The sequence below is a fragment of the Pithys albifrons genome, chromosome 3 (assembly GCF_047495875.1).
Source record: "Pithys albifrons albifrons isolate INPA30051 chromosome 3, PitAlb_v1, whole genome shotgun sequence".
NCBI classification, from domain to species: domain Eukaryota; kingdom Metazoa; phylum Chordata; class Aves; order Passeriformes; family Thamnophilidae; genus Pithys; species Pithys albifrons.
Genome location: NC_092460.1, coordinates 8,128,949 through 8,156,859, shown reverse-complemented (window position 1 = coordinate 8,156,859; position 27,911 = coordinate 8,128,949). Strand labels below are relative to the sequence as shown.

The window sequence follows — 27,911 nt, the reverse complement described above, 5'->3', positions numbered from 1 at the left end:
AAGTGTGTTGCCAACACCTGGCTCCAAGGTGCAGTTAATGACTCAACATATATGGTCATCATGCATCAACCAAGCTTGAGAGATACCATATGCATACCACAGTCCTTGCAAAAAGCCACTCCTAAGTGATAAGGATTCCGAATGTTTCTATTCATTAGATTTGAGAGCAACCCCCTGCACATTCATCTGCACACTCTCTATGGAAGACTAAATCCACAACCGATACAACGTCTCTGAAACGAGCACAACAGGAGATAGGAAATTTCATGACATCGCCTTAACAAGCTGTGAAAGGAAGAACCTGCATTTTTACCTCTTGGCCCATTTCCATACTGCAAAGCTTTGTTGACTGAGCTTTGGCATCCACCATGACATTAAACATGGTGCATATTGACTGAGGGACTCGGAAATCTGTTGATCGGCTGGTTTTCTGCAGTTTTACTTCAAATGCAATCCTTGTTCTGTGGAAGAAAGTATAAAAAGATGTTTCAGTTGCTTTTAAACATACTGAAGCCAATAATAATAATAATGTGAAACAATTCTGAGAAGAGTTTGAGGAGCCAGAAATCTGAATGCTGCTGGGAGTGCCATAGTGCAATTGGTACAAATGTGCTTGTACTAAAAATTATTTTCCAGTTTAAAAAGAAACTCACTTTCCAGAATATATACTATTTGTAAAGTATGCAACAATTTCAGGGAAACTATGACTTTCTCATGCTTGATAGAAAGTGTGATGATGTTACAACCAGCAGTGTCAATATACACCTACAATCTGGTTGCATTAGCTGGTTTATAACCACAGTCTGCCACACTAAAGGGAGCTCCTACTGCTCCCTGATATCAGCTACAAAAACCAGAAACTCCTTCATTGCTTGACTGGAAGGACATTGCCAGACCATTGCATTTTTAGGTCTCCATGATCGTATTTGTTAAGTTCCTAATTGTCTTATAAGTTCATAATTGCCTTATAAATATGAGCACACACACACATCGCATGAGCCCACACCTCACTGCTCTCCTGAGGGTTCACTGAGCACAAATCTGGCAGTTACACCAAGAGCTTCATTGGGCCAAAGACTACAGAATTTGATCCTGTGTCATATTTTAAATACCATGGCATTTGTGAAATGCTCTGCAGTGTGGTGGGCATTGTCTTGCCTTTCTTTGGAGCCCCTCTGCATATTCCAGAGGTACTTCAGTAATCTAACCTTACACAGAACAATTATCACATCAGACAGAATCTGCCAACAAATTAACATAGGAGCTTCAATTTAGAAATAACAAATAATATCAGCTGCAGCTCAGGAATAACTCTGAACTTGAACAATCCCCCAAGGGTCATGCAAATGAAAACTCATTTACAAATGTGAAGCTCCTGTTCTTGGGATCAGATCTGAGCTGGTACATAGGTCCTTCTGCCTGGATTTATTAGTTAACAGGCCATCCTTGCAAGGGCTGCTTTCCTGACAGCCCCGAAATACAACCTAGTGTGGAAGGCGGTGTAGTTCCTCCATGGATTCAACAGTTCAGAGACAGACGCGAAGAAAAATGTTGTGTCAAACTGAAATCGCTAAAGAAACCTTAGCCAGGCCCTGTTTGCAGGTGATATAAATAGGGAAGGCAGCATATTGGTTTACATCAGCAGTGGCATTTGAACTGATTTAATTACCAGTGCCAGATTTAGCCTGGACTCGGGGACTAGAATCTTGATAATTACTGAAAGGACCCAAGGAGACTTGGGATTTTCCATCTCCTCGCAGAAAGGAGCATGTTCCTACTTACTTATGCTCAGAACCATTATTTATAGTCATACCAGTACAAGCTGGGTCAGGTTTTTATAGAGGGGCAACACATTTGAAGAAAGGTTGAGGCAATTAGAAAAAAAACCAACTTCCAGGCACTCAAGCCGTTCTTCAGATGTACCTGGAAATTTACTTATTTTCCCAGTTATCTCAGCTGAGCTAACCTGATCTGATTTCTACAGATCATTGCAGCTACAACTGGAAGTAAGTGCCTTGGTTCCAATTAAAAATAAAAAACCCAACAAGGATCCCCCCCCTAAAACAAAAGGGAAGGTAAGGGTTTTGCTGGTGGTGCTGGGACAGAGCAGGGAGCAGAGCTCCAGCACTGGGTTTGCTCCTAAAGGACAGTCTGGTAACTGGAGGACCACTGAAACTCAGCGTTTGTGCCAGTCACAGGACCAAAGATGAGCTGCTGCAATAAAGGGGGACTTGCTCAATGTTAAAGACATCATCTCATTGCACTTAAAATGCACTGGGTTTATTCCAGGATGGTGAGAGAGCAAGCCTTGAGTTGTCTGCCTTCCTGCCTGCATCTTGAGGACTGAATGTGCCTCCCCCTATGGTGACACTGCACACCCAGGCTGTGAGGAACGTATGGAGAATAAATGCCACACTCACACTCACGAAGTGGCCAGGAAACTGTGGTACAGAACAGCCACATCACACATTGCAGCTAATACTAGCGTGTACCAGCTGTATTTGGCACCCATTTTTCCTCTAGTTGATCTCTTTGTCTATGAATTTTTGCACAAGGAAATATATAGTTCATTCTTTCCTCTTGCCTTATGACCTCTGATGCCAATGGGCATAAATTGCTGTGGAGAAGCTGGAAATTTAACCTCAATATTTTGCTTTCAAAGTGACAGCTGCCAGTGTGTCTAAAAGCCTTTTTAAGAAAACTCTGTTTTGGAAGATCTGCAGGTGACTCTCCTGTAATGTGGCTGATTATAAAATAGCTTTTCTCAATCAACAGCAGATATCCCAAGATACACACTACCCCCTTTTTCTGATCTTTTTTTGGTTTTGTTTTTTTGACATGGATCTGTGTTTTTCAGGTGAATGCTGGGATCTTTCTTAGGGCTATGCCTTCAGCCCTCAACACTGTCAAACCAAACTGTATTTACAAAGACTTGACATATGTGTGGCATTGCAAATAAGGAACTATGTAAAACACGTGAAAGAATATCTGATTTATTGCATTATTGTGAATAGGTACCCTCCAGAGTCTCAACAGAGAGAGTTCACAATTCACAGCAATGGGGTGAATTCCACTTTTTAGGGTGGAATAGGCTTTCCACCGCATCTCTGCTAGGCAGAGCTGAGCTGGGGTCACTAATAAATGATGGTTGAAGTGAAATTTCATTGACACTAAGACATAAAACCCCACTGCATCCTGTGAGCTGCTGTGAGAAACATGACTGGCTTGCTCATGGCACGTACCTTTTCACACAGGACTCGATCATGTCACTCGCCATAAGCTTCAAGCGCTGCTCTAAGTGTTTTCCGAACTCCTCCTCAGGCCAGTGCAGATCCCGAATGAAGGTCTGTAGGGCATCAAGTTTCCAGAACATATCTTCTGAGGTGCCTGATCCATTGCTGGCAGGGCAAAATGAGAGCAGAAGTCAGAAGTGGCATCAGGATCTTTGCAACCTGATGTGGAGACCATTCCTGCAACAAGTGTAGGGCAGACAGTAGTTTCATACACAGGACAACGCTGGCCATCTCCACCATCAGGATTTTGAATTTTACCATACAGTTGCCTAAACTACCTTGCTGTCATCACCCACAAAACTTTCCAGACCAGATGAGTAAGACAACATTATGAGTTACACACATTAACGGGAAGAACGTGTGTATGGTAAAAATCAGCCTTAGTTAATAACCACATTAACGTATGTGATTATTAAGAATTAAGGCCAGAAATTGTGGGAGAAAATCCTTGATCAATAATAACTGTCATACTAGACTGTATGCAGTTATTAAGATTTAGGATTCCATGCAATTCTCCTCCCTCCGAATTATATCTTGAGTTTGCCTTGTCCCCCCACAGAGGCCCCGTTTCCAGGTAAGGGACAGTGCTAACAAGTGGTGAGCGAGGACACACTTTATCTCTTGAACAGCTGAAAAAAAATTGGGGTAAGTAAACTGAGCTAAGGGCACTAGGCAGCTCATATCCACGAGTTTTGGCAGGATTTACTGCTGCACTTGTTTCTTGAAAAGGCAATTACCGGACAACAAATTTCCATATTTTAAAATTTATTTTGCAACACTTTTGGTCAGCCACAAAACTCTGAATTTCTCTTCCAAGCATATATCCTTATACCCATACCCCTACCCAGATGGAAGTCTTTGGTCCTGCAGTGTGTAGCTACACCAGCTCTTTTCACAGTATAATTATATCTCAAACCTTCACTTACAGAATAAAAATACAGAACTGGATTGCACTTTGTTTGTGAAGAGAAATTTATGCATCCATAACCCTTTTCTCTCCCTCTCTCCTTCTCCCTCACTTTCTTTTTTTTTTCTCTCCAGAGCAATTACCAAAGGAGCTTCAAGAGTTTCAACCCCCTCCTCGCATACCACTAATGCTAACACAGTAATTTATAAGATATTTAACACACCATGCATTACCACTTGTGCTGACATCATCTATAGAAACAGGTGAGGGAGGGTGTTTCTATTGTGACAGATGCCAGCTGCATTGAGTTAATGCTGGAGGAGCTCAGAGCTAATGCAAACAGGACTACTGCCAGGTAAGAACTGTAGTCCCAACATGCCAGAGGGGTCCTGAGGGGTTCTGGGCTAACAGTCAGCGAGTTAAAGAATCATCTCGGTTGTAGGAGAAACATATCTGACACTAAGCAACAGGTAACATGTCCTTGATGGAGGGGAAGGGTGAGTAAAAGGAAACCAGGGAGATGAAAAGATAAAGAATCAGGCATTTGTTTTAGCCAGGGGATCAGTTTGTACAAGTCTCACATGTTTGTCTACCATCAGTTTAGAGTTATGCCTGGTTCAAACCTGTGCTTAGGTGTAAATCAGTTTTAACATTCTAAACCCAGTTTTGGAACTGAATGAATTTACATTTTAAGTGATTAAATGTGTACAAATACAGTAATTGGTATTTACTACAGTAATATGACATTCACTTGGTTTCAAAATTTTAGAAGTATTATTCTCAGTCTTTTTCTCACTTTTGATTAGGGCTCCATCCAAGTCAACAATATAGTATATTCATTTCCAAAATGCACTGTTCATATTTTGCCTCTGAGCACCACAATTACTCTAATCATGCAGGCAGCTTGCAATATACCATTGATGCTCAAGCATTTTCAGAGGAATTATCCAATTTTCTGTCATTACTTGATTCTTATCTTTTCAAGGGCAATACCACAAAGCATGCACAGAGAAAGATTAAAACTTTTAAGTACTCTTTACAGACAACTGCCTAAGCTAGCCTTTAATATAGCTATCTTAGCATGAATATGAGTTGTATGGCTTTGAAACATAAACAACCTTCCTAATGTTTTAAAAGCTTTTAAAATGTATTTAAAAAGTCTCACATCAATGTTTGTTTTGCTTTGATTTGTTACCAGTGCTCTGCAATCCCACCTGTGCCAGGCTGATGACAGAGACGTTCTGGTGGACTCCAGGTGTAGATGTAATCAAGGGTGTTTCAGGAACTGTGAGGGGGGAAGTTTTGGGGAGTTCTTCAGTTTTACCTTTTATGTGAGAGTGTAGAGAAAAAGCACCACAGTGCTGGCTGAGAGCACTCTATGCCGACCCTAAACAATCCTCTGGGAATTTAGAAGGAGAATTGACAAGATCTGTTTCCATGCAAGGACATCCTGGGAGATGAGCTACCCAAATGGTGAGATCTGGGTTGAGCCCACTGTGTACCACCCTTCACACTGCTTGGTGATGGGACTTCTAAAGGAAATCTGCTATAAGAAGAGAACTTGTCTGATCTGTGCTGAGGATTTGTGGTATGTTTCCCCTGAGCTCCACACATGCACCCTGGGACACTCGGACAGGGAGGTGGGAGCACAGAGCGAAAAGCTCCTACAGACTGACTGCTTTGACACTGTGCCCAATTTTCTAAGCCACAATCTAAAGCTCACACTGAAATATCATTCTTTAGTTGGTCATGGCATTATTCATGCAGCAATAATGGCTATGGAGCTTTAATTGCTTTCTGGGGCCTCCCCCAACATGAATACAAATTGTTGCAGGGTGCTCCTCTTTCTTAGATTACTTCATCAAAATCAAGACAAAAATTACCTGGGAAATGCAGTTTGCATTTAATAAAATCCAGTTTTAGATCTACATCTGGTCCACAGAAATTGGTTGACTGGTATTAAATTTGGTTCATCTTCTCTTCTGGACAAAACTCTTTGCTGAGACACATAATGTCACATTGTAAGTTCTGCGGTTTGTACATTGTTCAGACCATGGCCCAATGTTGACAGCTGTTTTGTAAAGCAAGATACTTGCTCAAACTCTCAGTGGGAGTTGAGACAAATTTTCAAGGTTTATACAAAAAAGCCCTCAAAATACACATGCCAGAAATTCACTCGTGTCTCATTCAGAAAACGTCTAATTAACTGTATCCCTCTTTAAAGTTTTATGCAATGCACAGAAACAAACAATACATATCCATGCCAAGATTACTTTAAATTTAAATGAGATCTAATTTGAACTGAATACACACTCAGAATCATAAATAGCAGCCATCCATGACGGTGCAGAAAAGCTAGGCATTTGTGGGATGCCTAGTTGTGGGATGTTAACTGGTAGATTTGGTACTTTAGGGAGATTCACATTTGGTAGATTCACATTGGGCAGATTACTTGTTAAACTCCTGTGGAAGAAACAGACAGAAAGAAAAAATACCATAACAGTGACAATGCCGATGTAGCAGAAGCATGTGACACTAAGAAACGAATCTGCAAAGTTCACAGCACAAGGACAGTTAAAAAACTAAAGCAAAACATTTCAGAAAGAAGCATGAGTATGGAAGCTTAAGTGTACTGGGTTTGCAGGCTGCAATAAAAACCAAATTCTTTAAAAAAACCCAAACCAAACCAGAATGAAAAGAAGAATCACAAACTAGCAAATTAACAGAATACTCAAACACCCATGAAAGTAACTTCACCTTCAAGTCCTGATACCATTTCAAAGTGCTGAGAGCAGCCTTTCTTCCAAAAAATCTCTCCTCTAAGTAAGGGTCTTAGTTCTTACACACTCAGGCTGAATGAAAGAGCTAAGGAATTGGGATTTGAAATAATGAACAGGGAGTTTGAAATTCCAGCCATAAGAGTTTTTCTTGCCACTAAATTCAGTGGAGTCAGGATTTCTCTGCAAAATCTGTTTGTCTTAGACCCTACAAATAAAAAAGAAGGGCTAATCTGGACTGAGGAAACAGTGAACTACAAAGTTCTTCCTCAGTGAAGACCATGCCCTGATCCTCCCTTGCGTGCCTGGGTGTGGAGAAAATGGGTCCCGCAGCTTGTCCAGCCCTCATGTGTGCCCTGTGAATAAACTGCACTTCATAAATAAATTCAGGACTGGTATGTGACTATTTCTTGGCTGGAAGTGGGCCATGAGGGGGTTAAGACATCCAAAGGTTAATTTATGAAGTGTGTGTACTTGGGCATCATGGCTTCAATCAATATCTTCAGATGTGCAACTGTTTTGCAAACAGAGGGCTTCTAAAATTTGGGTGAGTGTATTAATTTAATGCAACTTCTCTCCTGAGACAATGTGTGGGTGACAGCACCACATGCTCAAAGTTTGGAGTCTATCCTGACAGATATCGGTATGCTAGGTCTCCAGATCTTATAATTGGTCTGATTTTGTTTTAATGGGTATCTCATCACAGTTATATTTTATATGCAAAATAAAAACGTTATGGGATTTGGGAATCAGCAAAAGATAGGACTAAATTACCCAGCTCCCGTGTTTCCTGGCTCACAGAAGAGAGGCCAGTTTCAGAGGAATGCCTTGTTTCTCCCTCCACCCAGTAATGCTCTATGGCCCACTGCTACACCACCAGGTACACAGTCCCAGGTGAGCAACAAACCAGATACTTTGACACCATTTTCACTGAATTGTTATTTGGGATCAGTAAAAATGGAAACAGGACTTCAGGATTTCAGCTTTACCCTGCAGTGCTGAAGCTACTGAAAGTTTTTCTGTTGATGTACATGGGCACGGCTTCAGCATCCAAACTTTCCTGCTCTCAGTGACTGCGTCAGGATATGCCACCTTTGGAGGTCTCTCCCATTCCCCTGGATTAAATTAGTTAGTGTACAGGCAGTGTTATCTGGACTGTTAAAAAACTATCAAACTATACACTGTGTTTTTCAAGGCATATTGAAATCTTAGCAACTACCCTAAGCCACATTTTCTTACTGCAAGTTTTATGTATCAAACCCCAAAGTAATGGAATCAAGCTGGCTGTACTGAGTAAATGTTTCCTAATGCCACAGATGAGGTGAACCACATCTCTGCAAGAGCTCAGCTTGTCATTGGTGGTGACTCTTAGGGAATACACTTCATTCTTATTCTCCCTTTGTGTATAAAATCCCTTGTTGGGGAGAAAAATAACAAATCAAAGTATTCTTCTAGTGAAAAAACCACAACTACGTTCTTATTTTGTTTTGTTTATATGATTGTTAGGAGATTTAACTTCCTGCTATCTTGCTTGTTCTCTTTGTCAAGCAGTAAGCAGACAGAAGATTCTCTACTGTCACAAAATTGTCCATTGTTTCCATTCATACTGTATCTGCTGTTAAGATGATATGACTATTGAATGGGACACAGACTCCATAGTGATTGAGAGAGTGTTAAATTTTCAGAACTGGCAGTGCATGTGGTTAGATACTGATATGGAATAAATAAAGAAATAGCAAGAGGTGGACAACATATAAATGTATAAGGAAAAGCAACTTAAATAACTTAGCCAGATGGTAAATACATAAATCAGAGGACCTTTGGTTTTAATATTAAAATTCAAGAAGTGACAGTGTTATATTAATAAAAACACTGTATTAATAAAATATGACTTCTAGAGTAAACAGTATACTATATTCACATGGAAACATATTTCTTTTATACAACACATTATTTTGCTGATGCAAGAATATGTTGCAAGAATAAGTTAGTACTCCTAAAACAAAACAAAACAGCAAAATAATGGAGTATATTATGTTAACATACACTAACTAATTTAAAAAATATTCTCCTGAATTGACATGCACAATTTAGCAGGTTCAACCGATCTAAGTATCTGCCTAACAGTTGTAGTTAGACCTGTAAAAAATTATTAATATTACCAACAAATGTTCCATAGAGTCTACAGTTGCTCAGACCATAAAACTGCAGGTCCAAGATGAGAAACCGTTTCTAGAAGCCATCCATGCCTATTTAATATAGATGGCTAAATATAACCTCAGCCATCAGGCAGGGAATGTGGGCATTTGCATCAACAAGATGAGGGCTGTCTGATTTAAGACGACTCAGCTTCAGGACTGGATCCTGATATGTTTGATAAAAGACGCACGCTCTGGAGCTGCACCGCTTGTTTTCTTGGCTTCTTCTGCTTCAGCCCCGTTTGTGTCTGTTAGCTGCGAAAATGGCTTTCACCTGTACTGTCTGCTGGGAAATTCTCAGTGCAAACAGGCTGGCAACATCCCCCTGGACAACATCCCAATGCTCACACTGTTCTGCTGCACCGATCACACAGAACACGTCCAATTGCACCGGGGCTGCTCCTGTAGAGCTGCCCTGGTAATGAAAGCAGGGCAGAAAAAAATCACAGTATTTTTATTGAGCTGTCTCCTGAGTTCAGAATAGAACTAAACAAGACCCTTGGCCATACTTAAATGGTCAGTTCCTATGGGATGCCTGAAATGATTCAGTGATGGAAGGCACAAACGCCTGTCTCTTCCATCCCTATAAACACTTAAAACCTCACTGATGAGGCTGAGCAAATGCTCAAGAGCAAATCTTTTCACAAAAGCCTTGATGTGAAGCAAAGAGCTTGATAGTGAAGTAGGCAGTCAAATCTGTGCTCTTCCTGTGACTGACACCCAGAATAGTAACAAAAATACTCACTTTCACTACAACGGTGCTTCTTTTAAGGGGAAACATTTTCCACTGGCATTTTGTAGTTGTACAACCTTATGAAGCAATTAGTATAATCATATTGTTCAAGTTCTGACATTTATATTAATGATACATTTATAAATAGTTTTCAAAGGGTTAGTGAGCAATTAAAAGATGCTAAAACCAGGACTACAGTGTGGTAGAGGCAGCCCTGGGTCAATGAGTAACATCTTAGTCAAGCCATTGAAACTGGTTGTCATTGCACCGGCTTTAGCATTTTCTCAAAAAGATCCTTCAACACAGACACACGCACAGAGACACACACACACACATACGTGTCTGTTGGCTGCAAGATAAATCAGTGTTCTCTCAGAAGCTAGAATGAAAAAAACCTCATTGCAAACCCTACTTTTCCAAGACCTCTCAACTCACCAGAGAACAGACCTACTCTGTATCCTGCATACTTGGATGACTGTGCGAAGGACAAGTGTTCCACATTTCTCTGCGTGGATTCATATGAGCACACCAGCTGCTCTAGCTATAGGGCACGGACCCCCTGCAAATTCAGCAGCTCTGCAGAGGCAGATTACATAGCCCTCATGAGCACATTACATCCATGCTTTTCCTCCCCATCTTTTCAATACTTAACAGTATCTCTCTCACTGTTAGTGATTTCTGTACCTAACTCCTCGGAGCATAAGGTGCAGAGTACTCAGCAATGAAAATAGAAGAAATACATGCTTGCAAACTGCCATCTGGTCAGGTTATGGAGGGCTACGTATTTCAGCCTTGATTGCAAGCATGAGCACAGAGAAACCCTTTCAAAAGACTTTGTGCTGTGGAATAATTTCTTGGTTAACAGGAGATAATCAGATTTCCTTCTCATAACTCGCTGTAGAGATCCAAAGCAGGACAACAACAAGCTTGGTAGAATGGACAGCCATGCTCATCTGCCTTTGCTGGCCACCCTGAAGGTCTTTCTTCAAAGTAGAGGAAAGCTATGGAAGAACATACTGCAGTGTTCCCAATTTCCAAAAAGCTTTGATGGAGAGGTGGAACTAGAAGGTCACAATCTGGGTGCGAATTGGCTGGTCCAAACTATTTAAGAATCTATTGCCAGAAATTCAACTGTGCTGCAGTACGGACGTGTGGGGGGAGAAGACAGTAGATACAGGAGGGCAAATCAAACAAAGTAGTCTCTAACCTGAGTTCCTCTGCAAGTTCCCTGTCGATCAGACAAAGAGGAGCAGGTGGTCTGCCCAGGAGGCAAAAGATGAAGACGCCTTAACATTTAGATCTGAACAGCACATCAAAAGTGTCATAAGATCCTAGGAATGACACTCTCTTCCTTTGCACTGTAAGTGCCACCCTCTGGCACTCACTGGTGCCTTCCTTCACCGGGTCACATCACGTTGAGCCAGCATTTGGAACTCGCACTTTTGTGTGCGAGACACAAGAACAAAATATCAACTCGTGAAAAAAAAACCATAGTGCATCTTTACACCAGATGGACAGAAGCTTCTTGTGGAAAGCACCCACTTTCCTGATGGAAGAAGTCTTTTAAATACTCAAGTCTGTAAGAGAAAGAGTCAATCCTGGGCTTTTGCTTGGAAATGCTCAAAGCACTCTCTAACTGGAACTCCAGAAGGGAAGAACCATCACAGGAGAACTAAGAAAAGATACTTTATAACTATCAAAGCTAATTTGGAAATATAGGATGGCATACCCAGGGACAAAGCATTTTGACAGGCTAGTACCGCACTCAAGTGCTTATGGACATCTATAGTTAAGCCCCTAAAGTACTTAAACACTAAATGATGACACCTTCTGATTAAACAAAAAAAAGCAGAACGAATTGTTTATTGAGTGCTTGACCGAGGTGGATGGGCACACAGAGTTAACTGCCTCCGTTTCATAACAGACAGGGAAATACAAACACATTCTTTACTAAGGCAGAGCTCTGAAACTGAAGTTAATGCTAACTTCAAGTGCAATTCTGCTTGAAGGAGTGGCTGTAAAAATGGCATTCTCCTACTCGAAAGATCTATTTCTTGTATGTTTTCTGGGTCACATCTGCTTATTTGAAACAAGATTTTTTAGGATTTTTAATCCTGTTAGCCTGCAGACCAAAGACAGCAAATGGAAAGTGAGAGAGGCTCCTGAATGCCAGCCACTTAACCCCACTCAAAACAGAGGGGATGATCAGGTGTCAAGAAAAAGTCTGAAATTTGGCAGGCAGAATCCTTACGGATGCTGAGGATGCACAAGAAAGAAAGGAAAAAACCTGGGTGCTCAGACTCCAGGTTGCATATGGGAGGCTGGCTGCTGAACAAAATCTCTTTTCCTTGTAAACGGAACATATTTGGTGTGAAAAGCCCTGAAAGACCACACGTTCTTTTATGCAGCAACCTCTGAGAGTGCAGTGCCACCTCACTTCGCCTAGAGAATCACAAAAAAACCCAAAGAGTCTCTGCAGAGGTCACTTGGTCTCAGTTCCTGGTCTGAGGCACTGCCAGACTTAGGTTGCTTGCAAAGGGTCAATCCTTCTATTTTAATACCTTTATTAGAAGGAAAAGTCAGTTATTTTCCTTTGTAGGATCTGACTTGGCTTTGTAGAGCAAGCATGACAGGGTTCAGCAATGCTTCAAAACCTGTGAAATAACAACAGTAATCCAAAGCACATGTCACATTTTTATCATTTGCCAGCTCTTGAGTTCAATTTGGGTTTTTCCTCAGGCTCCCAATTTCTTGCTGGTGAACTCCCAGCTTTCCAAATGTAAGAAATGAGTCTGCTTGAACCATCTCGCCTGTGTTTCGCTTTGTTTTTTGCGCATCCAATCCTGCAGGCAAGGCAGCTGGGACAGGCAGAACTGCCCTGGACACAGGGACAAGCACAGCCACCAGCCATGGGGCTGATGCGAGAGGCACACACTGCACTATCCCTGCATAGGGGCGGTGGAAAAAATGAGTATTGGGAAGAATAAGTACAATAATGACTCACACAGGTTATAGGGCTGGACTGAACACAGTGAAGTGAGGTTTTTTTGTTCTGAAAAGGAGTTACTTGAGTTCAAAAGCAGCATTGGAAAAGGCCTTTTAGAATGGGATCCAAAAAGCCATGCCAGCTAAGAAGGTTTTCCCATTTTCATGCTTCCCTGTCCAAAGGCACACAGTTCAAACTGAGGCAGCAATGCATTTCAAAAAGCCAATACCATTTCCCTCATTAGCCTGAAAATCCTGAAGAGATCAGGCCTTCTATTTTTACCATTAAACCAGAAAATCTAAAGCACTAGTTCTGCATGTCCAGTCTAATGTTTGCTAATTCATCCCTGTATGAATCTCCATCCATTTGCACCCAAATTCCGATTGTATCAAAGGAGGTTTCCTTACTTTACTGGCTCCCATGACTCCCGCTCAAAGCCCCTGTGAATTGACTGTGCAATTGAGGACTCCATCAGATCGACATATCTAACAACAAGTGGAGCAAACAGGTCTTGGAGGTGTTTGTGGAATTTTCCATTGCACAAATTATCTAGAATAGATAAATAAAAGTATAGTAAGACACTACTGTTACTAAAACCTCTGTAACAAACCACAGCATGGCACTTCATTACACAATGAATTTGTCAGAGAACAGGAAAACTTCAAGAACATTAACAGGGGCTGGCATCATGACACAGACAGCAGGAATGGCTTCTTGCTCCAAACATAAACAGACAATGAATCTTCTTTTCCATTAATGTCAAGCTTACAAATTATTAGTTCCTGTGAATAAAACAGGTGTAATAAATACAGCATGGCAAACATTATGGCTTTAGCAGGTGGGAAAACAATTTCTTTACTCACTACCCTGATGCTGGAACTTACTCTCAGAGGATGAGTCCTTGGCTTTTTTCCATGAGGTCTTAGAAAACTAACTGGGGCCTTGGTCTGGGCTGAAGGCAATGCCAGTTTTGCCACCAGCTCCCCAGGGAGTGGTTGGATCCCCTGGGAGAGCGCCAAATCCTCACAGAGTTTTGAAGGCCCACGTGCTTTGGAGAAGAGTCTAATTTCACAAAGCACTCTTCTTCTGACATACTCCTGATTTCATTTACTGTAATATTTTCCTCCCTTCAATAAAATCCTAAAGCAGGGAGTGGTTTACTTCATGCTAAAGAAATGCAATACACACACATAAAACGATACACACATTTAAAGACAATGAGATAGAGTACCTAATTCCCTGCTTATCAGGCATCCACTACCAAGAGACTTGAGAAGAAGAAGCAAAATAAAAGTTCAACTTCTCACCTTCGACTGGGGCATTTGACTTAAGGAGTGTCTGTGTGCTTTTTTCTACTGGTAATGGTACAAAATCAAGCTGATGCTGAAAAAGTATGTACTGTAAATCTCTACCCATCTCAGTTCTCTGTGCAGTACGGAGAGGCTGAAAGTGTTATCAGTAACCTGAACTGCCCACTGAAAAGGAAATGATAAAAACACAATACATACAGTCACTACGGAGGGAATCGTTTAGGAGCTGAAAGAGCGGAAAGCTGTCCCAGGAGTCTGGGGGTTGCACCTCTAACGCAGCATCCATATCCACTGCAAACAGTGACAGGAACGTCTCCGCATGCTCAACCATTAGGTCTGACCACCAAGCAAAGGCCTTCAGAGTTGGTAGAAAAAGATAATAAAGAAGTGTATTAGTTCTAATAAAGCACAGGGAAAGGTGTTAGGCCACTTATCTCCAGAAAAAAAAAAAGGCGCCCCATGGAAACTACCTTTATTGTAAAGAGAACAGTGCTTGGAGCGCTACCCTGCACAGGCAGTGCTGATCACAGAATTGGGCACTGCTATTCTAATACAAAGGATTCTTGTAGAGGATCTGTTCAGAGCTCCACCGTAAAGGCATGCAGCTATAATGTGGTAGAGAATGTATCATCTGTTCAATTTACAATAAATGACTTCATTCATCTTTCATGATGCTAATTATCAGAAAAAATAAAGTAAGTCTTATTCTAAAGCAGAGAAATTTGGGAGTTTCTTCACTGTGCTTGTGAGTTTTCTGCTCTTTTTCAACAGGTTAAATTTTACTTGGATTCACTACTTCTATTTGTCTTGAAAAACAAAAAGCCCGAGACATTAAAATCTTTCCTAAATCACTCACACTCTCCTTTAAAGATATTACAAACATCACCAGCACTGTTAGTTTATTATTAAAAGTTATTACAGCACTGTTCATTTTACATGGTTAGCTATGCACGCCCATAGAAACACACTACCACCTTCATGATGCTACTGATTAGAAACTCATTACAAAGCTCTACTAATCAACATGCCAAGGTAAAAAAACAAAACAAAACAAAACAAAACATATCTATGGCAAGCCTGTATTTTCACAGAGGCAGGAGAAAAATGTCTAAATTTGAAAACCAAAAAATATCAGTGAAGTAACTCATACTCATGCACATGGGTCCTTAAGATTGGCTGTGCGGGCTCTCTGAGGTGACATTCACATCATACATGGCTCAGATGTGAATGCTGCGAATGCATGCATGCGTGTTCAGTAGTCACTTCTGGCTGGGAACATGCAATATGGGAAGTGCTGTAGATAGGACCATGTGCTGTCATTTTGAAGAGATAGGAAATTACTCAGTGACTTCAAGGATCTAAGGAACAGCTTTGTGGCACTTTGCGAGAAAAAGAAACTTCCAGCATAGGCACAAGAGCGGAGGTGAAACGGAAGAGATTGGGATTTGAGGAATCAGTTTAAAGAGGATTTGCCAGTCAGGGAGGGGCATTTTTTGCAGATTTTAGCAGACATGAATAAGCAGGATGCATTTTCACTCTCTCAGGGTTCAGTTTGATTCAGTGATGAAGAACTGCACTGATGTGCACAGCACAACTCCGGTTGCTGGTTCAGTTGGCCATGGGGAGGGAGTAGTGCACCGAAACCAGATTACTGCCATAGACCCCTCTAATTCTTCCTATTTTGTCTTGACTTCTCAGCCACTAATGATACTGACAGGGAGTCTTCAGGACTATTTCCACTCCTTTGTACTCCCAAAATATAAAGCAAACTGAAACTGCACTGCCATTGTTCCATGAGTTGATATAAATTGATGTGAAGACATGGACAGGTTGAGCATTACACTCAGCATTCTGCTCCCAGAGCATATCCAAGATGTAAAATAACCAAAACAACCACCTAAATGCCAAACTTAGTGCTGGACCCTTTGATGGGGGTGATGATGTGGACAAGGTGTGCTGTACCATGAAGGTATGGCTTCACTGTTTGCCTGTGCCTGGGGCGGCAACACCAGCAGGTGAGTTTCCCTGTGGTCATGGCATGGGCACAAGGTGGCCACAGCAGACTCCTCTGCCTGCAAACTGTCCCCAGCCCATGGATGAAGCTGCTCAGCACTGCTGCAGCAATTCCTGCCTGGGGGTGCTCAGCAGGCTCAGTGGCCCTGGGCAATTTCACTCTGGAAAAGCTGAAACCAAGGTGAAGGAGCTCACAGGGCTGAGCACGGTGGGCAGTGTTCTTCAGCCCTTCTCCCAAGTGTGGTGCTGGTGTCCAACCAAGCACACAGCTGGATGCCTGCGAGTGCTACATCAGGAGGCATCAAACCACTGTGAGACCACATAGGCACTGAAAACATGAAGACACAAATCTTGTCCTGATGCCTGCTCCAGCCTTCTTCCCCAAGCGGCTGGGAAAGGAGTTGTATTGAGCAGTGAGGCTGCAGAGGGTTCTCAAAGCTTGGCTGTGGTTTTCAAGGAGGGTGTTGGGGCTTTCCTTGCTCTGATGTGGTTTCTCTGCCTTCCAGTATCCTGTCCTGTCCCCTGGGCAATGAGTGAGTGCTATGAAGGACCAACAGCAACTGGGATTTTGGGGGGAAGGAAAAGAGAGGTGGCCAAAGAATATTTGCTGTTACAAATCTTAAAATAAACACTTCACAGTCCTGCAATAAAAACCTGCTTCCATGAAAAGAGAAAAAAAATCTATTTAAAAAAAAGAAATTATGAAGAAAAGCATGAGATCATTGGTGAAAAAAAAATGCCCAAACCAGTAACAGTTTCCCCTTTTGCTGTAAAAGTAAAATTTCAGCTCTGTAAGTCTCCAACTTATGTCAGGATCCTCAACCTCCTTTCTAGTTTCAGTGAGCAGGACCTTCCTGCAGTGGGAGTGGTAACACCATACTTAGAAAACCTTCTTCAAGATGGTAACATTTCATTTATTTACCATCTACTTACCTGCTTTGTTTAATCACAATGTAAAGGAGAAAAAAAAGTGTGCTTCTAGCCAAACATACCTATTATTGTATATTTTACACATGGATACACATGTATATATGTATGACCTCAAGGAGTTAAGATACATATATACATATACACATACATATACATAGAGAGAGAAATCTCAAGTTTAAAAATAGGTGAATGGCATTGTCTCTGGCATTTGTCATCAGTCATCCAGAGGAAGGGAAAGGGAGCTAGGAGACATCTGATGGGAGAGATGACACAATGACAGAGACCTCCCTCTCCCAGATTACAGACGTAGGCACACGGGTTCTGCTGCATTTCTCCCTGTACTGGGTTGCTTCTTTATTAAGGCAAACCCAACTGATGAGGCACAGTACTCAGAAAGATTTTTGATCATTTTCCATGCTCTGAGTATTATTTTCTGTGTTCTCATTAGGGAATCTGCCTGGATGTCCACACAGGGAAAATGTGGCACATTTTAAGTGCTGTTTTTCAGTAAAATAAGGCATTTCTTCAGTAAGCAGTGCAACTTAATTATCTGCTGAATATTCAATGTAGACCAAAGAGTTGTGCCTTGTAGGTCAGACCTTCTCCCTATGTCAAAAAAACAAGTCACCTGGAATTATTTGGGAGGAAAAAAAAAGAAAAAAAAAGTGCAATGCCTCAGCAATTTTCATTGCACTGTGACAGCATAACATAGCTACAACACATAATAAAAAAGAGTGATACATCACCCAGTCTCTTCTCTCTCTTCCTTGGGTGCAATTCAAAGTGTGCAGAGAGCTGGCCAACTGCCTGTGCACTGCTGAAATGCCACAGCCACCCTCAGGACAGGGATTCAATAATGCACCAACTGTGTGCCAGGCTCTGAAGAGAGATGGATTTCACCCTTCCAGGTCACCGTTCAGAACAAGGGACCGAGATGCCTCCTATCTGTGTTGGCATTAACCTTCTGTCTCTAATCAAAACCTTGTGACACAAAAGATGCTGGAGAACAGTTCTGAGCCTTCCTCCTGGTGATCTTGGCAGCGTGGCTGGCTGAGCACAACTGGTCCTGTAACCACTTCCTTTAGAATTCTACTCTTTTGAAAATAACCTGTGTTTTAAAAAACAGGTCCTTCCCAACTGGTTGTACATCCAGCCTGTGCTGGTGAGGAGTGGAATAAAACAGTTTGTGCACAAGTGCAGTGCTCTCAAGCACCTCTTGATTCTGTAAAAATGAGGTTTATTTCACTCTTCACCCCATATATTCTCTCTCTACATATAAATACTGTATATCCAGTACAAGGCACATACAGACAAAACCAGAGGAAGACCACTACCATTCTAGGCACTCGTGTAGTACTTAGTCCATCTCCACCACAGTGTACTAGAGGTTGGGTGAATGCAAACGACAGGTAACAACAGGCTGAGGAGCGAGTCCAGGCAGGTAGGGTTGTGTTGGGATGTAACTGCAGCGCTTGAAAAATAGACCCACTGCTGCATGCATGGACCGGACTGCTATGCCACATTTACTCCTGTGTCAGGCTACCAGCTCTGCAAGCAGCCGACTCAAAGTTGCTGTTACATTCCTCGGTCAAAGTTACGGAAGCGAGGGCAACCCGGGTAAAATCCCAGTAGGAAACATGGCACTGAGAGGGCATGCACGAAATATGACAGGAGTGACTCGTTTCATTCGGTTTAGTCACATACCTCTTTCCCCTGCCAGGATCATCCAAGATTGAATGAACAGTAGAAAAACAGGGAGGAAATTTAAATATGCAATCAGGCATTAGTTGGGTTTTGTGGATTGTTGTGTATTATCAATAAGTAAAATTATACTGCAAATTTAATACACACCAGAATGATTTTTAGGTGACTGTGAAATTATTTATCAAATGCTCTTAATGCAAAATATAGTGAGTATATATAGATATAGATATATATCAATGGGGAGGAAAAGAGAAAATAGTGAATGAGTGGTACAATACCTACAGTCATAAACAATAACTGCACCCTCTGAATTTTAAAATTATTAACTTCTCAATACGCATTCAAGAGCACCAGACTTAGAGCGAACTCAGGGCTCAATCCTGCAAATACTTACATGGGTATGCAACATCACCTGCTCGGGCAGAAATGTCCCGACGTGCTGAGAGCGGGACTACAGCCAGCCATGCCAGCTGCCTGTGGGATCAAGTGTTTCCAGGATCAAGCCTCATGATTTTCTGGTCTATGTTTGACTATGACACAGTTTCAGTGGTTTTAAAACACAAATCTTTTCATTAAAGTGCTTTGAAGAGTTAAGAGTGGTATTAGGCCTTAGATAACCCAAGTAACTGAGCATAATTCATCCTAACCTTCATGACTAGTAACTGAGCTATTCCCAATAAGCTAAGACAGAAAAGGTCAATGCAAAACCAGGTGAGTTAATAATGTACTGTAGGGGCCCAGAGAAACCTGAATGCTCAGAAAGGGACAGAAAGGAGAGTTGTTCTGTTTTGTTATGGTTTTCCTTGCTCCCCTCTGGACAGCAGGACTTGCTGCAGGGCCCTGCTCTTGCTGGCTGGAGGCACACACACAGGTCATTATCTGGAAATACGACCTTTATGGAAAGTGGACAGGCTTGTTCTTGTATGTAGCTGGTGGTGAATATATTTGGCCAGATTCAGCTCCTGCTGACGATGTTGGAAAGGCTGCAGACTGACATCGAGGAGAGCACAATTTAATTAATTCTTCCTTTAGCCCCCTTCCCCCATCTAAAAACACACTCCCCCTGAACTGTACTTTGCCTTCATCGTACTCGAGCACCGTTGTTCAAGAACACTTTTGGCTTTTAAAGAAGCGAACCCATCACCAGTTGGGAAGACATCACACAGATATACAAGGCTCCCAGAGGAGCCTGCTGAAGACCTGGGGGACACGACCTCGCCGGGCGCCGCTGCTCACCTCCGCATGGTGCTCTTCGTTTTGCTGTAGGACTTCAATTACCAGCTCTGCCAGACGTATTGTATCTTCTAACTTTTTAGCTGGTGTGACTAACCGGCCTACATTTTCTGTAGTACAAGAACTCAAGTTAAAAGGGAAGCAGGGTGAAAAGCTAGACGTACAGTTAGTTATTTTAGAGGTTAAAAAAATAAAAATCCCGTAATATTCTACAGCTTTAAAGATCTTTTCATGCATATGTTAAATGCTTATATAATTAGTACTGAGCAAACCAGAAAGCCACATTCGTTATTTTACTATGTAAATACAGTGCTCCAGCTCTAAATTTCACAATACTGTCAGAGTTGTTTTGCTTTATGGTGATACTTTATTAGCTCCAATAAGAACATCACATTCCCTAAAGACAGCATCTGGCCACTAATATATGAAAAATATGCATCCTTCAACGTAGATGATGCTATGATAGGAATCATGTCTGTATTATTTTAAATTTCCCTTAAGAAGATCAATTCAAACAAATCTGTCACTTGAGCAATTTAAATGTCACCTGCTACTTAGAGCAAAAATTGCAGGTCTGCCTTGCTCCAGGATTTATCTCCAGAAGGGTCAGGAGTTATGCATGCTGGAGGGAGTGGAAAGTGGTAAAACCCACATTCAGAGATAAGATTTATATGGGAAAAGAGATGCAACTTTACAACAAAAACCCCGCAAACAAACCAAAGAGTTTAAATCCTGGAGCTTGGTGTTTAGCTATGCTGAGTTATTTTGCAACATTTTTGGAAAACTTTAAAAAATAATAAAATTATATTCTTCTAAGTAATTTATATTAATAATAATACACTAAAAATCTGAGGCACTAACAATATGGAACACCTAAGAGTATTCACTAGAAATAAGACAGATAAAAATAAAACAATCCCATTTTCCTTGAATGACAGCTTCTGCAGAGCCGGCTGAGCGTGGCCGAGGAGGATTCTGTGAGCTGGTCCCGCAGCTCAATGCCCTGGGGTGTGGGAAATCTCCCTGCAATGGTTGTCTGGAGGACAAGTGGAGTGGGAGACCTGCTCCCTGGGGATCCATGTCACCATATTGACCACAGACACCTCTCGCCAGTTAACAACCAGGTCCCAGTCCTGGCTCTCTAGTGCAGTGAGGGCAAAGAGGAGCATTGCACTACACAGCCAGTTCATACCTCTGCACTGGCCTCTCTGTAATATCAAACCCAGGGAATTCATAAATGGGTGAAGCAGCAAAAAACCAAACAGCCAATTCCATCTGTAATTAGCACTAGAGCAGGCTGTATGTCCCTAGCACAGTGAAATGCTAGCAGTGCATACACTGAAGTGCCATTACTGGGAACCACCCTGGGGTTTCCAAAAGATCCTGGCTAAGCTGGCAGCCTGGGTCCTACTGACAGGCTGGGTGCTGACTGGGCATCTCTCTCCAGCCTTCCACACACTCTGTACTTTTTTCTAGTGTTTAGTTCTTCTTTACTGACGGGACAGAAACTTGTGATTGCACAAGGTGGCCCCGCTTTGCTTGGACAGCTAACCCAGGGAGAAATCCCTGCCTTGCTGAAGGCTCAGGGAGCTTCCAGGACTTCATTCTACCCCTCAAAATCTTGCTGGCTCACAGTTTTCCCTGAATACCTGTTTACAGTTAACACATTTCCCGTGAAAAGGAAAGCCATGTTTCAGGACAGTCACATTTGGGCTGTCAAACAAGGGGTACAGGGGCTGTTTCTCAGAGCAGCTCAGCAACCTGATCAGCTGCATCTGGCATTGCAGGTGCTCAGCTTGGCTGAGCAGTGGTAAAGCACCATTCAAATGAACTCTACACTTTTGCAGGTTTATGTCACAGATAGGGTCCCTGGGGGTTTCTTCTCCAGTTTTCCTTTTATTTCTTGTATCACTGGAAACAAAAAAAAGAAAAAATCCAGGTTCCTCTTAATATAATTTATTGGGCAAATACTGAAATTGCAGAGCTTCTGATTAACTCCTCAATCTTTGTTCTAACCAATCCAGCACCTCATCAGCTACAAGAAGTAGAAACTGTTTTCTTTTGCAAAAGGAGATCAAAGACAGGTCCTTTAGTAAGATCTGATTGTTTCTGTACCTCTGAAGCCAAGGGGAAGGTTTTCCATTGATCAGAGCAGCATCAGACCCATTCTCATTTGCAACACTGATCTGCTCTCAAATATAACTAAAAGACAAAAGTGTTAATAAGAACAACTGCTCAGAGATGCTGTCTTTAAAGAAAATATTGATGCTTATACAACTTTGGCAGCCAGCAGATGTCAATCTTAATTTTTTTCCTTCTTATTTTAAATATTTCCCTGGTTAAGTTACTATACATCAGAATATTCTGCTAAGATAGCTGGAGCACTGACAGTTACATGAAACGTATACGATATACTTATCAAACATTTCATCCAACATCATGTAAAGCTCATACATATTTATAGTTTTCATGCAAAATGTTATGCAACAACAATGTTATTTTGTGCTGACGTTGATATTTGAAAATGTTGCATATGTCAGACATTGCTAGACAAAAAAATGTGGACATTTTGAAATAAATGCTACCTCTAAATCTCTAAAGCCTACCACATCGCACTAGGTATCTTGTGTAAAGCTGCACATGAGAACTCGCTTTCTACTGCTACACAAGCGACTGCTAGACTAGAGAACCACTGAATAAAAGAAAGGAAGACTATTACAGTACTTGGCGGCTGTTTGGCCATGCCTTTGAGCATATGATTTATCATGTTAGTCTGCGTTTGAGGAGATGACGGTGGCCCAGCCGGTGGCTTAGGCTTGGGCGGACGGGCTGCTTGTGCATGACAGAGAGAGACGCCAAAAGTAAAGAGACAAATGACTTCATAAACAGTGACAAAAAGATGGAAACTTCGAAAGGAACATAAGCAGAAATGATCAAATACAAATGGATAAGCTGCTGGGTTTTTGCTTATTGGTATTTGAAGTATTGCACGGTAATGACATACCATTTGACAACACATATTCTAGAAGTCAGCAGATTTGAACATCCTATGATGCCGTGCAATCAGAAAGCTAAAAATTCAATGTAAATATGAAACTGCACTTCATGCAGTCACACAAGGCAACTGGAATGGGTTAATTCAGTTAAAACTCTGGAATTCAGGAAAGGTGGACTAAAAAAGATGACTTGAAGTCAACACTCCAATGCTTAGGTACATTTAGCAATAGAATAATGAGCCACAGGAATTAATTGCTTTGCAAATATCAATTACACATTTTAGAATTAAACGTCACTGTTGGTTAAAGGGAGCTATAAAATATTCTTGTGCAATTTAAACATGTAAAAAAATCTGTCACTTAAAAATGTGTGGTTCCTGATCGTTTCCAGCTCATTTAATTATTTTCAACTTGGAATTCTAGTGGCTTTTATATTCTGGGTTGAATCATATATAAAAACTTGCCAGCTCTATCAAATATGTTACTTGCTATTCCAAATGTTAGAATACTGCAATCAGGACTTGACCCATCTGTCATATAGTTTACAATATCAGCATAGGAAAAATTCAAAGAAAATAGCCTTTCCTTTTACATACACCCAGAGAATAAATTATATACCGTGAATATATTAACACAATAGTTTCTATTCCTTTTAATAACAGTTTTTAGCAGCATTGTGACTATTTTTAATCATGCCATTTGCAAGGAATCTGGCATATTTATCTGGACATTCTATTGCCAAAAGTCCTTGCCATTTCGCTTGCATTTTCCAGAGGGGATAAAAAAAATGGGTTGGCTTGTGCAACGGAGATTTCTGATTGCTTTTACTTCTCACAGAATTATAACACTTATCAAAGTATAATAAAGAATATTTGAGTAAACCATTAAGGAGTGTGAGTTAGGTTGGTGCCCCTCTCCATACATGGGGATATATACACACACACACATACATAAACACACATACAATGTGCACGTGCACACACACACACACACACACACATGTATTTTTAGTCTTTGAAGCTGTGTAATGATTAATTCAGACTCTCAGATTCAAGCTACTGGTTTCTGGCTTTTTTCCTTTTCCTTGTTTTCTTATAACAGGAAAAGCAAATCTATTCATTCATCTCTGGAGTAATCCTGATCTTTGCTCAGTGTTTACCAAGGGTGGCTTTGTCCCCAGAAACAAACTTCTCAGCCTCAAGTGACAAAAATAACTTCTTCTGGGGCATTGGCCTAATGACTTTCACTCTAATTTAAAACATAAGCAAGAATTCAATTTGGCTACTCACTGATGGCTCCTGAGTTTGACATGTAGATGTAGGAATAATATTTTACTGCCCGTCACTATGGAGAGCAGGTTGTGCCAAGGTCCCTGGATGGGAAGGGATGGTGGGGAGAGGGGATTGCACATCTCCTCCCACCTGCATGTGACAGTTGTGGGGTGGGAGCTCCTCACTACCCAGGGGAGTCTGTTGGGTGTCAAAGGTGGGGGTGCCAAGGACAGAGAGGTCCTCCTAAGAGCACCAAGGGGAGACTAAAAACACAGCCTAAAATTGCATCCCATTGCACACCTCAGCTCTGCAAACCTCAAGCATTCTCAAATCTCAGTTAAGCCCCTGCATCTCCAACAGCTCCCCATCCAAAAACAGATCTCAGACTTAATGGACACCCAGACTCCAGAGTGCTGAATGGACCTGACTAGTGCAAGTGCTTTCTGGCCTAGGGAAAAGTCATTAACAGAGAAAGAGGAGGAGGCAAAACCAAGAGATGCAGCAGCATCTTCACGAGTCGCTAGTGCAGAGCGTACAGAACAGCTTGGAGGAGGCTCCCGCTGTGCAGTTGTCAGCAGTGCCCCAGGGTGGCTCTCACTTCTATGAGAGACCCCCCCCCCAGCACCTTCCTCTGCTCCTGGCATCTCCCTGCCACCACCCGCTCTTGGAAACAAGCTTCCACAAGGCACTGCAGTAGGTTAAGGAGAAAACTCTTAATATAATTCTGGTCTGGTCCAATCTGCACAAATATTCATCTCTTTTGTTCACTTCCAATTTTTCAGACCCAAATTCAAGGCTCTTGCACTATGGCTGCAAAACCACCTGGAACAAAAGGAGAAGAGTTCTTGCTGTTCCAAGGGGGAACTGAGCAGCCTGTGAGCCTCAACCCATGCTATTCTTTGTTGTTTCTTAATTGCAAGAACATTTGAAAGATTAAGGTCTGGCTAAGGAAAAGGATTAATGTTCTCTGGAAATTGAAATAGAAATGGGGCTATGACTGCCATGCCTATGAGGCACTGGAGTTTATGTGCTTCTCTAGGTCCAGGTCCCTGAGATGGCACATGAGGTTCCTTTCAGGGGTGGGATCAGCTCCTGCTCAGAGCAAGGAAGATGTGTAAGGCTGGATGGCTTTTCTGGCACTTGCTAGTCTGAGTGGCAGCATGTGTGGTAGGTTTTGTTTCACTTTGGCTTTTCTTCTTCCTCTGTCCTTTTCCTCTCTGATCCCTCATCATAGCCACTTTAGTATCAGAAATGCTCTTGTATTTGCTGCTCATGTGTGTCAGATGGGTAAGATTTAAACACCTTCATCGCTGAAATCAGAGGCAAGAGCAGCTTCTTCCTTACTAACAAACTGACAAAGTGCTTTCCTGGACAAACTTCTGCCAAAGGTTTTTACACTTCTGTGTGATACTGGCAAATAAAATACTTGCAGAAGCTCAAATTACTTGGCAAATTCTAGGTTTGTGCTTGCAATAAGCTTCAGCCTGCAATGAGTATAACAGGTACATTGATAAATCTGTTCTACTTTGGGTATGGATATTGCACACAATTCATTGTGTGTGACTTTACAGACTGGAAGATTTTCAAACTACATGTTTCTCACTCAGTACCATGATTTCTGCTACATGGGTTACTAATTCTTCTCCAACAGTGAGAATTACACTTGCAATAGGAGAAAAGTATTATTGACTTTCTGTATTTTTTAAAAGTGTAGCCACTGATTAAATGATTTCCTTGGAATAATTAAAAAGATATGGCCTCTGCAAAAGGCCTTAGTATCTAAGTGTTATGTATTCATTTGCAAGCCAATCATCAAAATTATACAAAAAGTTGCTGTTATCAAGACAATTGTAAAGAATAATGGACTTAACTGAAGGACTAAGCAAAGCAGCCTTTTATTACATTCCTAAAATGAATTTGTGTGTATCTGAAAGGGATTTCAGTGCTGATAATTTTGTTTTCAAAATAAGATGTATCTTAAAGGCAAGAAAAAAAATCAGAAATGTTTTTTTTTTCAACTCAGAAAGAGACTCCAATTCACCTCAAAAACTCAACATAGTGGAAAAGAGAACTATCTCCTGATTTTTTTGATCATTGTGCCTATCTGAATTGTGTCTCATGCCCCAGGCAGCAAGTTGTTCCACAGTTAGTGAGAGACTTGTAGAAAGATAATGTCAGAATGTAGATGTTCAGATTTCTGAAGCTCTTGTAATAACTTTGTACTGCTTTAAACACTGCTTTTGAAAGGGCAAGAGGAAATCTCAGAAGCTGCATAATGTTTCTTCATTAAATACAACTGAATGCCACTTCAAGGAATGAAACAAATAAAGCAGCATTTCAGCAGCACACGGATACAGGTTGTCATGTCTGAATGAAAGTGTAGGATTTATTAATGACTTCAGCCTACACTCTCACATAAAAAGATGGATGTTTGCATACATTTTGCATCCATATTTACTTGAGGAATACAATTTTATTTTCTTTTTAAGCTTCATGGTTTATCACAAATGATGGAAGGATTGCCCAGCAAGTGCTGGGCTGACAAATCACACTGGACCTCTCCTTGTCTTGGACCTGATTAATTGTCAGGCAGCTCAGCTCCTCAGCTGAGAGTTATGGATATGTGCACAGAGCTTCCCAGGCTGAGATCCAGAAATAGGGAAGGCGAGTGACGTAAAGTGAGCATGGGACTGTGACAAGGGCCAGTACGAGCGCCTTGAAAAATACCACTGCTTCTTAACAACCTGCTGTATCGCTCTAGTCTAAAACCAACCTCTCCTGCTCCCACTTCCTCGGTGAAGGACGCCTTCCATGCCTGCTGGGGAGAGTGTACGTGCAAGATGCTCCATGGCTGGTGCCAGCCGAGGCTGGCGCAGTCCAAGCTGCCGTGCTCAGCCCCTCTGCTGCGGGCGCACACTGTGCCCAGCCTGAGGCAGGCACCTGGGAGATGTCTGCCTCTGCACAGCCACTGCAGCTGCCCCTCAGTGCCCCGTGGGCAGCACTGACCCCCACACCAACTGGCCTTCAGCTTCACACCCACCCTGGCATCACTACCAGGAGTGTTGTCAAGGGAAGTCAGGCTTCCCTGCCAGTCTGTCCAGGGAGGACAGTGCTCACCAGTGATGCAGCATGGCATGATGTGGTGCCTCGGGAACCCTGCTTCTCTGCTAGGGGATGGGGTGGCTGCCAGACAAGGAAAAACCTGACATGTTTGGATAGCCCAAGAGTAGGTGATTTGCCTCAGTGACAGTGCAATAGGAGTTCAGTGGGTCCTCGTGCTCTCCAGTTACTTTCCAGATGTCCCACCACTCTGTCAGCCCAGTACTAAGCACCGAAGCAAGACCTGTATTTGTCTCTCAACCTTTGCACCCACTCAGCACTATCACGAGAAGCCTCTCGTTACAGATATCAGACCCAAACTGCAATATGAGAAATACCCTGTCTGAAAACTAAAAAAAACCCACCCAGTCTTACATCAAGCCAACCAATTGTCAAACTGACAACTATCACCTTGGCTGGCACCATCTTTAGAGCTGCCTGCACCCAACTCCAGCAGTGCA

General features: G+C 41.9%; 1 protein-coding gene across 13 annotated transcripts in view; it reads right to left on the bottom strand.

The window, feature by feature from the left end:
• CADPS (calcium dependent secretion activator) overlaps positions 1 to 27,911 on the bottom strand; it is a 216,362-nt gene that overhangs the window by 36,641 nt on the left and 151,810 nt on the right. For 8 of the 13 annotated variants that reach the window (XM_071550343.1, XM_071550331.1, XM_071550332.1 and 5 more), the window contains 6 exons: positions 20,088 to 20,194; positions 14,403 to 14,559; positions 13,302 to 13,443; positions 6,514 to 6,663; positions 3,243 to 3,398; positions 314 to 461 (listed from right to left, as the gene is read on the bottom strand). In XM_071550343.1, the coding sequence (XP_071406444.1) occupies positions 314 to 461; positions 3,243 to 3,398; positions 6,514 to 6,663; positions 13,302 to 13,443; positions 14,403 to 14,559; positions 20,088 to 20,194 (860 nt within the window). The remainder of the gene's footprint in view (positions 1 to 313; positions 462 to 3,242; positions 3,399 to 6,513; positions 6,664 to 13,301; positions 13,444 to 14,402; positions 14,560 to 20,087; positions 20,195 to 27,911) is intronic. The other 5 variants (XM_071550337.1, XM_071550338.1, XM_071550339.1 and 2 more) reach the window with 1 other exon arrangement.